Here is a 14699-nt window from a genome sequence, read left to right as displayed (position 1 = left end):
AAGACGAGGAAAAATAAGAAGAAATCAGCTCAGGAACAAGAAGATGAAGAAAGACCGGTCTATCATAGAGATGATGAGAATCGGAGGACTCGAAAAGGAAGATCAAGAAGTTTCCCACCGTCTTCCTCGGCATGCTCATCCCCACCACCCTCTTTGATTCACCTACAGAATTCTCAAGATCATCTCTCTCTTGATAACACAGGGGACGGAGNNTTCTCTCTCTCTCTTGATAACACAGGGGACGGAGACACCAAGAAAACGAAGAAACAGACGAAGAAGGAGGCGAGAGAGAGAGAAGGACAAGAGGAACGTCATCCACATACACCCAAGGCGAAAGGAGAGATGAACGGTTATAAGAGCGTCAGTAAGGATGTCAACAACCCCGGGATCTCTTCACCACACCTCGTTGATGGGACAAATGAAAAGGCCTCTCCAGAGATGATGTATAAGAATAACGCGCTCACCTCTCCCTTGTTGACCACTGCCTTACATCCCTCTTCCCCTACTGCACAGCAGGCGAGTACCATGGTGACTAGAACAAGAAGAGGAGAGGACCTCGAGCCATCTCCTGGTTTCTATCATCCAACTCATCAGCAGGCTGTAACTACCGATGAACGATATAGACATCATCCTTATTATGGAGGGGGGGGTCATCATGCTGGGAATCTAGATCTCGTAGGAGATCCTTATATGAGTTCATCGTATCACGATCAACAGCGTCAGTGTCATCCTCTCTCACACACAAACGACCAATATAATTATCAGAGACGTCCTCATGATCTGTATCTCCCTCCAAACAGCCATCACCCCGACTACTCATCCTCTCAGCCTTTTCTTGTCGGTGGTGAGTATCCTGGGAACGACCCTTGGAGAGGAAGAGGTGGGCGAAGAAGTCTTGAACCTCAAGACTTTGATACAGGACCAGGGGGGATGATGTTAAGGCGTTTTGCCAGTGATGATCTAAGTAATCTATGGATAGCCTATCGAAATCGCTCGCATAGTACAACCACACGAGGTCATCATTATCATCCTAAATATCTCTCACATCATTTCTCAGGCGGAGGAGGAGGGGCAGGCACAGGCTTAGGAGGTCCATCGTCAGCAGGTCGAGGGTCGATGGGACACCATATAGGTCTAGGAAGGAGAGCAGCAGGAGGGGGAGGTGGAGATAGTAGTACTGGGAGTGGTAGTACTGGCAAAGGGTATAGTAACGATCACTGTGGCCGTTACACGTCATTTTACAATCGAAATCATCTGAAGTCACCGACGGGAGGAGGACCTAAAGGGGGAGGGATATCTAGAGGAGAAGGAGATGGGGATGATAATGGAGGTCATAGCCGTCGACGTCATCGTTCTCTCTCAAAGCGCTTCTTTCATCATGGGTCTACTGATTCGAAGAGATGGTCGCCTCTACGAGGAGAGAAAAAAAAAAAGAAAACGAAGGCAGCAGGGACTGAAGAAGTCGGAAAAGATCAAGAAGGAGGAGAGAATGATGACAAGGGATTAGAGTCAGAAGAAAGAGGAGAACCCCGAGGTTTCTGGAGTTGTATCGATTTAAGAAGACGTGGTAGTAGCATTCTTCGAAATTCTCCTTCTATAGGACAATCTGCTAAGGACCACGAGAAAACACGACAGCAACCTTGTCCTCCATCGATTATGTCTCCTCCACCCCATTCAGCAGAAGACTTTGGCTTCAATTCTTCTCGTCCTCCTCTAGGTTTTCCTGGTGGTGATCAACAACGTCCTTCTCATCCTGGCTCTTCTTCATCCCCTTCTAAAGAAACCGCTGATAAGAATGGCTTTGTTGGTCAACAACAGCAGAAGGAGATGAAGGGGAAGATACATGATGATAGTGAAGAAGTCGGTCAAAGGAAAGGCTTGGACGATGCCAGGGCTGAATCGCCGAGTCAGCCTTCATCGTCAACAAGAAGGAATCAGCTAAGAAGACGTCAAATGCCGCGTAGTAGTAGTTACAGCCGTGCTGTAGGGGGAGGAGGAGGAGGCTCTGGTGTAGAGCAGCGAGGGGGCAGTACTACCTTGTCTTCATGGCTAGGGGCAGGAGAAAGAGACGGTAGTAATGGGAGATTCTTCTCGGCCTATTCTTCTTACGATGAGAAGAGTCGTAGAGCAGGAGGAGGTAAACTAGGGAGATGGGCACAAGGGGGAGGAGGGTTTACTTTTACAGGAGGAGGGGTGGACAATCGATATGGTATCGATGATGACGATGATCTTGCGGCGTATCAAGGTATCTATCCATATAAGAGAGGTTATTCGGCTGTCGGTGTGACAAGTGAAGGAGGCCTTTTGTTTCGAAAGAGAAAAGGTTACTTTACAAGGAGACAGCATTCTGATTGGTCTTATCGTTTACGCCTTCTAATGCTCGATGAAGAAGATGCGGCAGCTCCCGCTTTACTAGATCATGAGCGTCACCATCATCCATATCATCCCTTTGGGGTGGGTGGGGGAGTTGGAGTAGGAGGGAGAGGTAGTTTCTTTATGGATAGAGATGAAGGAGGTTACTACTATGGAGAAGATGAAGATGAAGATGATGAAGAGGATGACTTAGATGGGACAGCCACCTTCAAGAACGAGACACGTGAAGAACGTGATCGGAGAAGAAAGTTATATGTTTCGTCTTTATCCTTTTGCCAGCGTTTCCAAATCTATCTTCAGAGAAAGAGAGATTTATGTATCTTTCTCTATCGTTTTTGCATCAATGGAATAGGAGGTTCGATCATTATGCCAGCATTAGCCAGTGCGGCTTTCCTCCTAGCTGTCCTTCTCCGTACCATGGCATGGTGTGGTGTATGGGTTTGGGCATCTACACGTATGGAGAGAGAACCGTCAAACAAAGATCTCTTTGCTTGGGCCTTTCATGATGTCCCACAAGTGTACTATCTGGTCGAGAGTACCTTTCTATGGATGGTCACCTTCGATTACTGTGCGGGTCTCTTCACATCTACTCATAAACTTCGATTTGTCTTAAGTCCCTATTCGCTCATAGATCTCCTCACGATGCCCATGACATCCTTCATTGTGAACTTCTTCGTACAAGATCAACAGCAGCAACATGAAGGAGGTGGATCAGGAGGAGGGGGTCTCCCATCTTATGGCGTTGAAGGAAATCATGGGGATAACCAGCTCAAGCATATAGGAGGGGATGACAGCCTTGCTCATCCAATGATGTCGTCATCTTCCATAAGTCCTGTAGATCGTTACAATCAGGTTCTTATGTCTTCTTCCCCCTCTCCACTATTTTCTTTTTTGCCGGGGTCCACCGGAAATGAAAGCGACGGATCTTCCTTCTTCAATTCTCTCTCTCTCTCTCCTTCTCCCTCGGGGGGGGAGAGTTATAATACTACCCATGCTTTCTCCGCATACACCTCTACAGTCTCCCCTTCGTCCTACCTAGGTGGAGGAGGAGCCATGTATCATCAGCCTTCTAGCTATGATCATGACTCGTCGCATGATAAAGGAACAGGAGGAGGGGGTCTCATGGGATTGTTTTCTTCCCTTGCAGGCGCACAAGAAGGAGCAGGAGAGTCCCCTTTCGCTTCTTCTTCTTCAGCTTTTCCGTCATCTGGTGATAGTTATCATCATGATCCCATGGCCATGATCAGAAGACATGTGAAGGGGGGGAGTCACGATCAGTTTCCTTGGCTACTTCTCTTTGGGTGGTTGAGATTCTTACGTCTTGTGAAGACGGAGCATGTGCTATCACGGTGTTTCCCTCGTCTAAGTATTATCAAGCTGAGAATTGTCTCCATAGCTGTTTCATGGCTCATGATTGTTTTAACGTTCGCTGGAGGCATGTTTGTCCTTGAAGCCCCTGAACCGCATATCAACTATACAAATGTCTATGACTTTTGTTTCTATGCTATCGTAACTGTCATGACCGTTGGGTATGGCGATTTCGTTCCTCGATCTGCTGCTGGTCGTACATTAGCTATTGTAACTATCATTTCAACCTTTGCATTCTTACCTGGTGAAGTTCAACGCTTAATGGAAGCCTTAAGAGCTCCACGGACTATACTCGGTTCCCCCCCAACACCTGGAGATGATTACCTCTGTCTTGTTGGCCCTATTCAACCTTCACAGCTAGCTGTGATTTGTCGTGAAATCGCTGAAGCGTTTCCTGGTTCTGTTCAATCCATCTTAGTCTTGACACCTCTACCTGTGTCCGTGTATGAAACAACCTACTTCTCATCGATCCCTGTATGTATACGAGGTGGGGTGCGTGGTGAACCTCTCCCTTCCAACATACAAGCCTACTGTTCAGGAGCTCGAGCTGTCTTTGTCTTTAGTAATACACGTCCATATCAAAATGTGATAAAGGGAGGCAGTGGAGGTGGAGGAGGGCTAGGGGGTGCGAGTTCTAGCGGATATAATACAGGGGGTGGGAGTGGTATAGGCATGTTAGGAGGGAGTGGGAATCAGGATCCGGGCTGGATCGAAGGCGTGGAAACAAGAGAACAAGAAGAAGATCAAATGACGCTATTGCGTTTCATGGGTGTACGTACAGTCTGTTGGCCATTACGTCCTATCAATGTGCAACTCATCCATGACCATCGGAAAGCTTTAGTGAAAGAGATGGGAGCCTATTGCACTTTATGTATCAATGAAGTGAAGATGAAACTCCTAGGCAAGAGTTGTGCTGATTGCCCAGGGTTTGTTTCTCTCATTGCAAATCTCTTTACTTTCTGGAGAGGTAGCGGAGGCAACGGGGGAAATGAGAGTCGAGAGTCAACAGGAAGTTACGTCATGGGGGGTGGCTATCCTCATGGGAGTGGGGGGCCTGGTGGTCTCTTAGGTGTACGCTCTCGATCTTATTATCAAGGGGGTTCACCTCCTTATCATCGATCGAGTTACAATCTCCGAGAGACTCATGGCCGTGGGAGTGCACGTCGAGGAGGCGCAGGAGGAGGGAAAGGAGATATGTCCCCCCTCTACTATGATAGTGGTGGTAGTCCGAGTTCTCCTGCTGCTCGTCGTCGACGTCATCATGAAACTTCTCCACCTCCTCCTGGTGCGATGATGACGAAAGGAAGAGCAGGAGAAGCGGGAAGGGGCGATTATGGCAGGGATGGATCGAATCATCCTTACTATTACTATTGTCGTTCATCTTTCCCTTCTTCATCTTCTCTTCGTACAGATTTCCAGCATTATGCGGATGGGGCGGTCTACAACATCTATCGTATGGAGTTTCCTGAGTGTATGTTAGGCACACATTATAAGCTGTTAACTCGATTACTCTATGCTCATTATGAAGTCTTTCTTATAGGAGTGATTGCGATTACTAAAGAGATATGGATCAATCCCTTTCGTTATATCATTGGCGAAGAACTCTACTATGGGTATACCACATGGCCATTTGCTGGGATTGTTCTAGCTCCGTCTCTTGAAATTGTCGTGAAGCTAAGTAATCTTCAGGAACTTCCTGTTAATCTACCTAAAGCCTCCATCTTCACGTCGTCCTTTCCTTCTTCTCCCCCTACAGCGCCACGTACACCTCCTGCTTCTGTCTTCATGAAACGTCATCAAGACCACGATGTACGTGAACCTTCTCGAATCTCGGCGAATAAACACACAACGCGCTTCTTTACAAAATACTCCAGTCGAACTAGGAGTAGCAGTAGGAGTACGAGTGCGAGGGGGGATCGTCGTGGTACAGGTGAAAGTGCTTCTATTCCAACAGGTGGTACACAGGGAAGAAGAGGAATAGGAAAGATAGATGAGAGGAACCACGGGCAGCAAGAAAACTTGCTAGAACTCAGACCAGGTGGTAAACCCAAAGAGGTCTTCTCTTCATCTCCTTCTCTTCTCTCTTCCACACATCCAGCGTGGGCAGGTCACTATTCTAAAGATGTCCCTCCATCTTCTTCGTCTTCATCTTCTTCGTCATCAAGAAGAGGAGATGGAATAGAAGGAAGAGATCATGTTGGGGGAGCAGGAGGAGGAGGAGGAACAGCAGGAGGGGGTACTAAGCAGCCTGGTATGTTGCCGACATCAGGACTTCCTCATGAAGGTGCCTTTCCTCGACTTGGATTTGCCGCGGGCAACGGAGCTGGTCTTTATCCCCCGACTATGAATCTTTCTTCTCAGAGTCTCCTTCTCCCAAACGCAGGGTTTACGGATGCTGGACGGGGTGGCGGGAGGATGGCTGGTAGAGATACGTTAGGGTATCCTTTGCCTACTCCTTCTCATTCAAATCCCTATATGATGAATGCATCTGGAGGCGGAGGAGGAGGAATCGATGCTAATAACCCTAGTGGCTATGCATGCGTTGTATGTAATCGTCTGTTGCAGTCGTCTCCTGGATTGACTTCAAATCTGCCTCTTCCGTCCGTGAACCTTTCCCAGTTCTTTCCTGAGAACCCCCAAGGACCTCCACCACCCTTATGTCCGACTCACTATAGACAATACTGTGTTCCACCGACCACGAATAATAGAGGAATAGGAGGAGGTGGAGAGGGGATACCATCAGATGTTTATTATAGTCATTCCACAAACAATTATCCTTCAACTCATCATCGGGGAGGAACAGCAGGTGGTTTGCCATCTCTTCTAAGTCCAGCAGCCTCTTCATGTGCTCTCCCGTCTCCTCTTCCCCCATCAGCAGGAGGGGCTGTCGGGCCAAATCCTGCTTGGTCGTCTTCTTCAACATCTCTCACGTCTCCAGATTCTTGTCCAAATCCTTTTCCTTTGTTTAGCTGGGGTGGTTCTTCATCTCCAGCTCTTTCATATATGTGTGATCTCCAGGGAATGCGTCGACCTGCGTTAGGAGGGATCATGCAAGCTCAGTCGGTTTCAGATGCTCGGCGATCTATCTTCGCTCCCTCCTCTTCTTTCCCTTTACCAGGCGGAGGAGGAGCAGGAGGAAGTTCTTTTGCTCCTGGTGGTAACCAGTCCTCGCCTTTACCTCTGATTCTTGTATGCGGGTGGCCGCGTGGGTTACGTATCTTTCTCCAGACGTTACTAGCTAACGGTCGTTACAATGTGATGATCTTATCTCCTCATTGTCCTGCTACCGTCGGGCCGACAGATTTCGCCGCTTATTCGATGTATTGTGCCTATGTCCGTGGGAGTGCTCTAAGTACTACAGACCTCTTAAGAGCAGGAGCATTACAAGCGAAGAATTGTGCGGTCTTTAGCACTCTTCATGTGACATGGAAAGGTGACCTAAGTGCCGAGAGACTCGATACACAAGCGCTCTTGGTACGGAAGACGATTCAAGCTCTGTTTAGGGCATGCCCACCTCCAAACTTAAGAACGAATCCATCATTGTATGAACCACCTCGTTCTCAACCTCCTTCTTCGTTTTATCCATCTGATCTACCACCACCACCTCCTCCTTCTTCTTCTTCTTCACCTCCGCCTCCTCCTTCGTCTGGCAACTATCAACGTGAGAGTTCTTCCTCTTCTTCTTATCATCACCATGATGTTGATCACGTTAGTCGAGGAGGAGGAGGAGGCGGGGGTGGGAGTGGTGCTGGGGGTGTGTCCAATCCCAGCACTATGAAGATCGGGGGTGGTTCCTTACTCTATCGCCGTGATCCTAGTGATCCTAACGAGAACTCTACTATTCACCCGAATGACTCCACTCATAGTTTAGGTGGTAGTACTCACCTCAGTCTTGTTCTCCCTTTGTCTTCTCAACAGGCTGCTTTACCAGCCTCGATCAAGAATAAAGTCGACGGAGATGAGAGAGCCACGCAACAACCTCCTCCAACGATATCGAGATCGAGTTCATTAATAGCTTCAAGATTCCTCCATCTACCTGATCCAGGAGGAGACAGAGGAGGAGGGCCTAGTAGCCAGCAGAAGGCTGGGGGGGTGGGGTCCATGATAGGAGATAGTAGCGGTAGCAGTACCGGAGGCCTTCGAGGAGAAGGAGGTGTGAAAGGAGTCGTAGGAGGGGGGACAGCAGGGGGAGGTGAGATAGAGATGTCTCTTCCTCGTGGTGCTTCATCATCATCTATACGCATAGTGGCAGATAGCCAGACTAGTCATGGGGGTTCCCCTGTCCTAGCAGGGAGGACACCTCCAGGAGGAGGAGGAGAGCGAGGAGTGGTAGGTGTAGCTAATGCTGACGATGGAAGTCGAGGGAATTTCACAGGAGAGAGATCGAGTCAATCGCACCTACTACAACAACAAGACAAGGGTGGAAAGCACGCGGCTCCTGAGAGCGTTCTTGCGAATCAAAACCGACAAGGGGTTACTATAAGTAATGCTTCGATGGGAGGAGGAGGAGAGACAAGACAGACTCCGGACACACTTCAAGTCAAAACAGGAGGGGGTGGACAGCAGCCGAGTCCATCAGGGGGACAACTCCTCCAGCCAACTGTAGAGCATGGGGCAGTTTTCGAAGAGAATGTGAAGCTGGAGAGGTTTCCAGGGGAAAGGGGGGACGAAGACAGGCGCTTGAGTTTCGACTGGGAGGGGGACAGATCAGGGACTCTCGAGTTGCAGTCTCAGTCTCGTTTAAGGTCATCTGCACCCCAAGGAAAGGAAGAAAAAGAGGGGGAGAGGGAGAAATACCACGAGAAAAGGAGAGAAGCAGGACATGGAATGAGCGGATGGGAGCTGATGAGAGGAGGTGATGCAGTACAAGCACAGAGGACTCCTGAAGGATCAGGTGTCACGAGAGATGTTTGGAGAAAGGGGAGTGAAAGAGATACAAGGGAAGGAGGTGTAACAAGAAGAAGAAAAGGATGTGATGATAGGTGTAGTTATGAAAAGGCTCGTGTCGATTCTCAAAGAGTAGGGAAGGAAGACAAGGATCTTCTCTCAACTGGGAAGAATAGAAGAAGACGATTGTCTTGTGGAAGAGAAGGAAGAACAGGGAGAAAATGGAGAGAATCTGAATCGAGTGAGATCGATACGAGTGATATAGAATCAAGGAGAGCTGACGTGGTACTTGATATCTCTCCACGACAACCTGAAGATCTTGAAGGGGGTTGTGTGTCAAGTTGTATGAACCAAATCAGTTCCTCGACCTCCTTAAGGCCAACGTCATGTCGACGGCGTCTTCATCGTCGTCAGTGTTCTCCATCTCATCATACTCCGACTTCACACTCTAACCGTTGTGATGTTTCGTCTTCTTCATCTTCTCCTCCTCCTTCCCCTTTGTCATGTGTTTCTTCTCCGTCTTTATCAAGATTCTCGAAATCTTTGTCTTCACCTCTTAAACGTAGAACTCGACCACCTTTCTCTTATTCTCCCATTCCTTCCTCTGCCGGCCCCGAGGCACAACAGTTCCCGCAGGGGGCGAGCCGCTCTTACGATACGGCTGAGATAAGAACAGCTCATTCCCCATCTTACCATATACAGAATCCACAGGAAGATCTACCAGCTAGCATGAGGAAGAAAGAGAATTACACTCGTGTTGCACCCTATCTTGGTCGCTGTCCTGCTGATAGAGAGAATGATACAGAATCTCTCTGTTCTTCTCATCGTCATAGAACCCCTCGTTCGTTATCTTCAGTATCCTCCTCTGTTCGTCGATCTCCATCTTCGATTTCTAGTCTAATACCTCCCTCGATGAAAGAAGTCGAACTCGGTGAGAGAAGCCCAGTTCATTTTGTCAGAGACATTTCTCATGCAGCTCTTCCTTCTTCTTCTTCTCCTCGCTCTGAACTGCCTCATCGCAGTCCTCCTCCTCAGCTAACTGTCCCACCGGAGACCTCTCCACCCCCTCCTCCTGGTGTAACGAGCCGATCTCCTGTCATCTTCTCTCCTTTCCATGCTGAAGACACGACAGGAAGAGATGATAGCAGGGACAGCCGTCATGGTCCTCATACAAATGCTGTCCCTTCCCGGAGTCAAAGTATCTCTCCTGTCTCGCCTCCTGCTCCTCCTGCGGCCTCATCCTCATCTTCTTCATCTCTTCACAATCCAAGCAAAGCTCCTCAGTCTGCTGTCGAGTATGAACTGCAGCAGTTAGTTGAAGAACAGCAACAGCAACAGAGACAGGGACAAGGCCAAGGGGCGGGGGGATCTTCATCATCTTCAGGGATCTCTCTTGGTAGACAGGGAGGCCCAAATGTACGTAGTCTCCCTCCATCTTCTTCTTCCATAGTAGCAGGAGGAGGGGGACCCACAGGAGGCATGGTCTCGGCATCAACTCGTCCTTCTATTGATCCTGCGACGGCATCAAGTCTGGGTATTCGTCTTCCCGTCTTACCATCGGCAGTCCCACCATCTCCACAGACGTCCACTGTGCATGCAACTTCGTCTCCTCCTCCTAATACTCTTGACGCTCCACCACTCCCTGAGCCGTCTATACCCAACTTCTCACCTGCTTCAAATGTATCTTATTCTCTTTTCCCTGGGGAATACGCTCTCAGCTCACAGGTATCATCAGTAGCGACAGCAGCAGGAGGAGGAGCAGGAAATCGTCATATCTCAGCCTCTGCCGGGCCTGTCCTATATCCACCTCCATCCGTTGATCCTTCTTCTTCTACCCCTCCATCTATGGTTGGATCATCTCATGGAGGCATCGCTCCCCCTCAAACTGTGTCACCCTATCCCTCTATCTACCCGAGTGAACATTCTCATCCAGGAGGCCTGTCGGCAGGTGGTCATACAGTTGAATCCGATTCTGCTTCTGCGAGGAATGGCGCGGGAGTAGGAGGACAACTGCAGACTTCTAGTGCTTCTTCCAGAGGAGGCCATACAACTCCAACTACTCAGGCACCGATACAACCTTCATCTGCTGGTATAGGTGATGACGGAAGTGGGACGTTAAGCCGGGGTCATATAGGAGGAGGAGGTCTTTATCTCTCTTCAACTTCGGGGGCAGTTCCTCTTGGTGCCACTCCTATGACGAGTCCGAGCGCAGCACTTCCTCAACAAGTCCCAGCATCCCATCCTATAAGAGGGACAGGCGTCGCAGTAGGAGGGAGTGGTACAAGCGTGTCTTCTGTTAGTCCAACCATTAGTAGGGGTGGCTCTCAAATCCAAGTCGCCGATCATCATCTTCGACAAGGTGTAGATACACTTCATTTCGCAACTCCAGGAGGACCCGACACAGAGAAGTTTCAGCAGCCATCTCGTTGTGGTGACGTAGCCCTAGGAACAGCAGGTGTGGTAGGTGGACCCCCCACTTCTCAGAATCCGACTTCACATCTTTCTTCTTCCTCCTCAGTTCTACCTGCTTCTTCTACGTCAGCAACGCCGCAGCGTGTTATGAATGATGGACGGGGAATGAAAGGAAGCGACGCAGGAGGAGGAGGAGGAGATGTCTGGAAATCTCTAGGTGAAGGACCTCCGGTTGATCTTGAAGCTCTCATGGAAGAAAAAGCACCTAAGGAACCTGGTATCTTCATAGATCTCAAGGATGTAAGAACACAGATCAGAAACACGCAGAGAGAATAGCTTTTCTCTTTTCTTTCCTTCTTTCGTTCTTCCTCTCTATGTATCACTCCTTTCTTTCTTCTCCTCCAAGTCCCTCATGGAGAAAAATACACATGCTGAGTCTTTAATACACGTTTCATTTCCTCTTTTTCATCATTCTTTCCTCCTGCTTTTTCCTTGCTCACTTTACACTCTTCTTTCTCTGCTTGCGACTTTCTTCTTAGAGGTTTGTGCTTATACGATAAGCATACTCATGCTTTTGGCGAAGTTTCTCTTTCTTCTTGTTGTGTGTTTCCTTGTATCTCCATTGTCTTCGCATGCGCTTTCTCCTTCTCCAGGCTTCTTTCCTAGAGTACTGCGACTACACCATGATCGTCAACCAAGCTCTTGTAGGTGAACGTGTAGGCCCCGAGCGTCGCTTATGGTCTGATTGGGAGAAGAAAGATGTCCCAGCAGCTTACCTAGGAAGTCTTCTCTTTGCGTCTGGTCATGCGTGCGTGGAGGATATGTTCTATGGCCTCATGGCTCATTCCCTGCCTGTCTCCAAGTATGCTGTTGACGCCTCTGTTATCGATTATCTTGTTGAGGTAAGAAAGAGACTAAAGAAGAAGGAATGAAGGAAGACGGCAAGGGAGACAGAGGGAGTAACGAAGGGGGAGAAGGGGACGTCTCTCTCTTTATGTATATAGATGTATACATAGATGGCAGATAGCATAAGGCATGACAACGATGACGATGACAACCGAGACAGAGGGAGGGACGAAGAGGGAGACGGAGGGGACTGTCTCTCTCTCCATATAGAGACACATACATACATGCTATGCATCTTAGGGCATGACAACAACTACGGCTATTACTACTGCTACTCAGAGAGTCTATGTATATAGGTGGATGGGGCGAAGAAAGACGCACGATGAAATCTTCTTAGAGACTTTCTTTCCGTATATGGAAGTCAGAGAGAGGGAGGGAGGTCAGGTACGCATGCATCTTTCTTTAGTACGGACACTACACACCGCTTGTATATAGATGCAGACCTCTCTGTGTCTGTATAACCTCATATGGTGAATTCCAGAAGAAGACAGACAAGAGCCACCACCCACAGGCGTAGATTCTTAAATAGCAAGCGCACTGCCGTGGGCATTGGAACTGACCCTACATCTTGCGTTCTCTGTCGATGGATGGTCTGTCCTTCCTCTTGCGTCGCTCGCTATCTCTCTTTGCTTCTTCAACGCAAAGTGTAGAGGGCAAGTCCGTTTCGGAGTCTTGTTCTCTTGCTTTTTTCTTAGGATCGGAAAGGATGCCTAGAAGCAGAGAAGAGATCACGTAGAAGATTGGCATGTTACGCAGGCGATTCTCCGGGGTCTCAATGTACAGCAGCAGGTGTTATGCCACCTTACTCAAACCTTTCTTCATCTGCGTCATCTTCTTCTCCTTCGAGTAGCTCTTCTTCTTCTTCCTCTTCTTCTTCTCCGCTTGCCTTAGAACGTATCCCTCCTATGTTTATTGGCATGCCATTCAAACGACTCTTCGAGGTATTGTGAAACCAAGTGTAATCTCCTTCGTCTTCTTCATATCTTCCATATTACTCTTCTCTTCTCCCCTTCGCCTTCGGGGATCTTTCATGTTGGTTACTTTTCTCGTTATTCTCTCTCTCTTCTTGACTGATATCATCTATCAGCTAGACATGTGTTCTTTTCCTATCTATCTCACTCGTGATTCTACATGACTATGCTTGCTTCGTTATATCGTTGATGTCCTCCTACCTGTCTGCATGCCTCTTGTCCGGTGTATTGAAGAAGAGAGGTATCGATCCTCAGGCGGGGTGGGTGCTCTATGTTACTGTCTCTCTTTCGCTTCTCGTCTCTGTCTCCAAGGTGGAGAAGAGAGGTGACTGAGGGTCCAGTGAACGAGGCTTCTTCCTCTTGACTCGATTTATGTAATCTTTCTTCTCGTTTAGATCTTCGTGTTCCTTGGATGGACAAACGGACACATCCGCTTTATCTCCCTCTTTTCTTCTGAAGCCAACTTTTCTCCGTCTTCCTACCAATGTGCCTGTGAGGTGTAGTGACGCCATATTACTTCTCGCACATGCAGAAGATCCACTTACAGAGAGAAGAGATGTAGAATGAACGCGTAAAGGAAACTAGAAGAGTCAAGCCCCGATCAACGTTCATCCCATAGCTGCCCCTGCCGTATACCAATATCCCATACGTATGTATCTCTCCACCACTCAGCTTCTTTCTCCCTATCTATGTGTCTGTATCTCTTAGTCATATACATATCAGCAGGTCTCTCTTTTAAAGGTGTGAGTGGCGAGGGAGTCTCTATAAAGGCTTATACAGTGAATTTGTAAAGACGATGGACATCCGCAGAGCTGTCATCAATACCAGAGATATCTGCCTGCCTGTGTGTGTATCTCTTTCTCACTCACTCTTTCGCTTCTCTAACTCTCTTTCTCTTCAGCACTTGATAAAGCTCGAGAAGAAGGTAGCCATTGCTATCTATCGACAGTATCGAGTAACGATTGATCACGCAGGGAGACGACGACCAAAGAAGCTTGTCCTCTGTTGCCCTTCCCAGGACCTACGACTGAACGCATATGATAAGGTACGTCACTTATAGATATCATCCGAAATCGGTTCAACTCTTACCTATGTACCTACCTACCACGCCTTCTCCTGACTGGTATAGGTAGATTTTCGTCTGTCTATCGACTACCTGCATCTGTCAACGTGTCTGTACGGATGGAAATATCTCTATCTCTGTCACTTACAGATATATATATATATATATATATATATGTAGGCATACACAGATATTGATATCTTGTTTAAGCGTGAGTGACTGTTTTCTAGAAGCGTGGAAAATGCAGACGAGATGAGGGGATACATGGTCTCTCCGGTGCAGCGACGCGTACATATCTATCTATCTATCTCGTGTGAGTTGTTTTGTTATATGTGGGGTTCTTCCAGGTGTATATACTGCGGCCTTCCAGTACAGAAGACTTACGACGTCCTCGAGAATTCTCGGGCTATGGGGCTCATTGACCTTCTCGAGAGAGTAGAAGAGTAGGAGGAGGAGATCGAGAGGACTCAAGAGGAAACAAGATAGAGGAGGACTTCTCCATCTTTATGGCTCTCCCTTCGAGTCTCTCCTGACTCTTTTCTAGCCGAGCAGAGAATGAAAACGACATCTGAGGGAGAAAAGTAAAGAACTCTTGACTGTCCTACTTCTGACAGAAGAAGAAGAAGACAAAAACGCAAGTGAAGACACAATCAGGTGTATGTACAGCTTTATCTTGCTGATCCATGCTTTCGGGTTGTATCCGCTGAATCGTCGCGAGA

The 14699-nt window shown here is 48.2% G+C and overlaps 1 protein-coding gene across 1 annotated transcript in view; it reads left to right on the top strand.

Moving 5' to 3' along the window:
- The window catches only part of CSUI_006276 (ion channel protein), a 20563-nt gene that overhangs the window by 3816 nt on the left and 2048 nt on the right, over window positions 1-14699 (top strand). The window contains exons 3-7 of the mRNA XM_068066440.1: window positions 9-11340; window positions 11694-11942; window positions 12642-12887; window positions 13819-13962; window positions 14328-14699. The exon at window positions 14328-14699 is cut by the window's right edge and continues 2048 nt beyond it. Coding sequence (XP_067921588.1) covers window positions 9-11340; window positions 11694-11942; window positions 12642-12887; window positions 13819-13962; window positions 14328-14402 — 12046 coding nt within the window. The 3' untranslated portion in view covers window positions 14403-14699. The remainder of the gene's footprint in view (window positions 1-8; window positions 11341-11693; window positions 11943-12641; window positions 12888-13818; window positions 13963-14327) is intronic.

Source organism: Cystoisospora suis, assembly GCF_002600585.1.
Source record: "Cystoisospora suis strain Wien I chromosome Unknown contig_3140, whole genome shotgun sequence".
Classification (NCBI taxonomy): domain Eukaryota; phylum Apicomplexa; class Conoidasida; order Eucoccidiorida; family Sarcocystidae; genus Cystoisospora; species Cystoisospora suis.
Note: the sequence above shows the minus strand (reverse complement) of the source record. Positions and strands in the feature narration are given on the sequence as shown.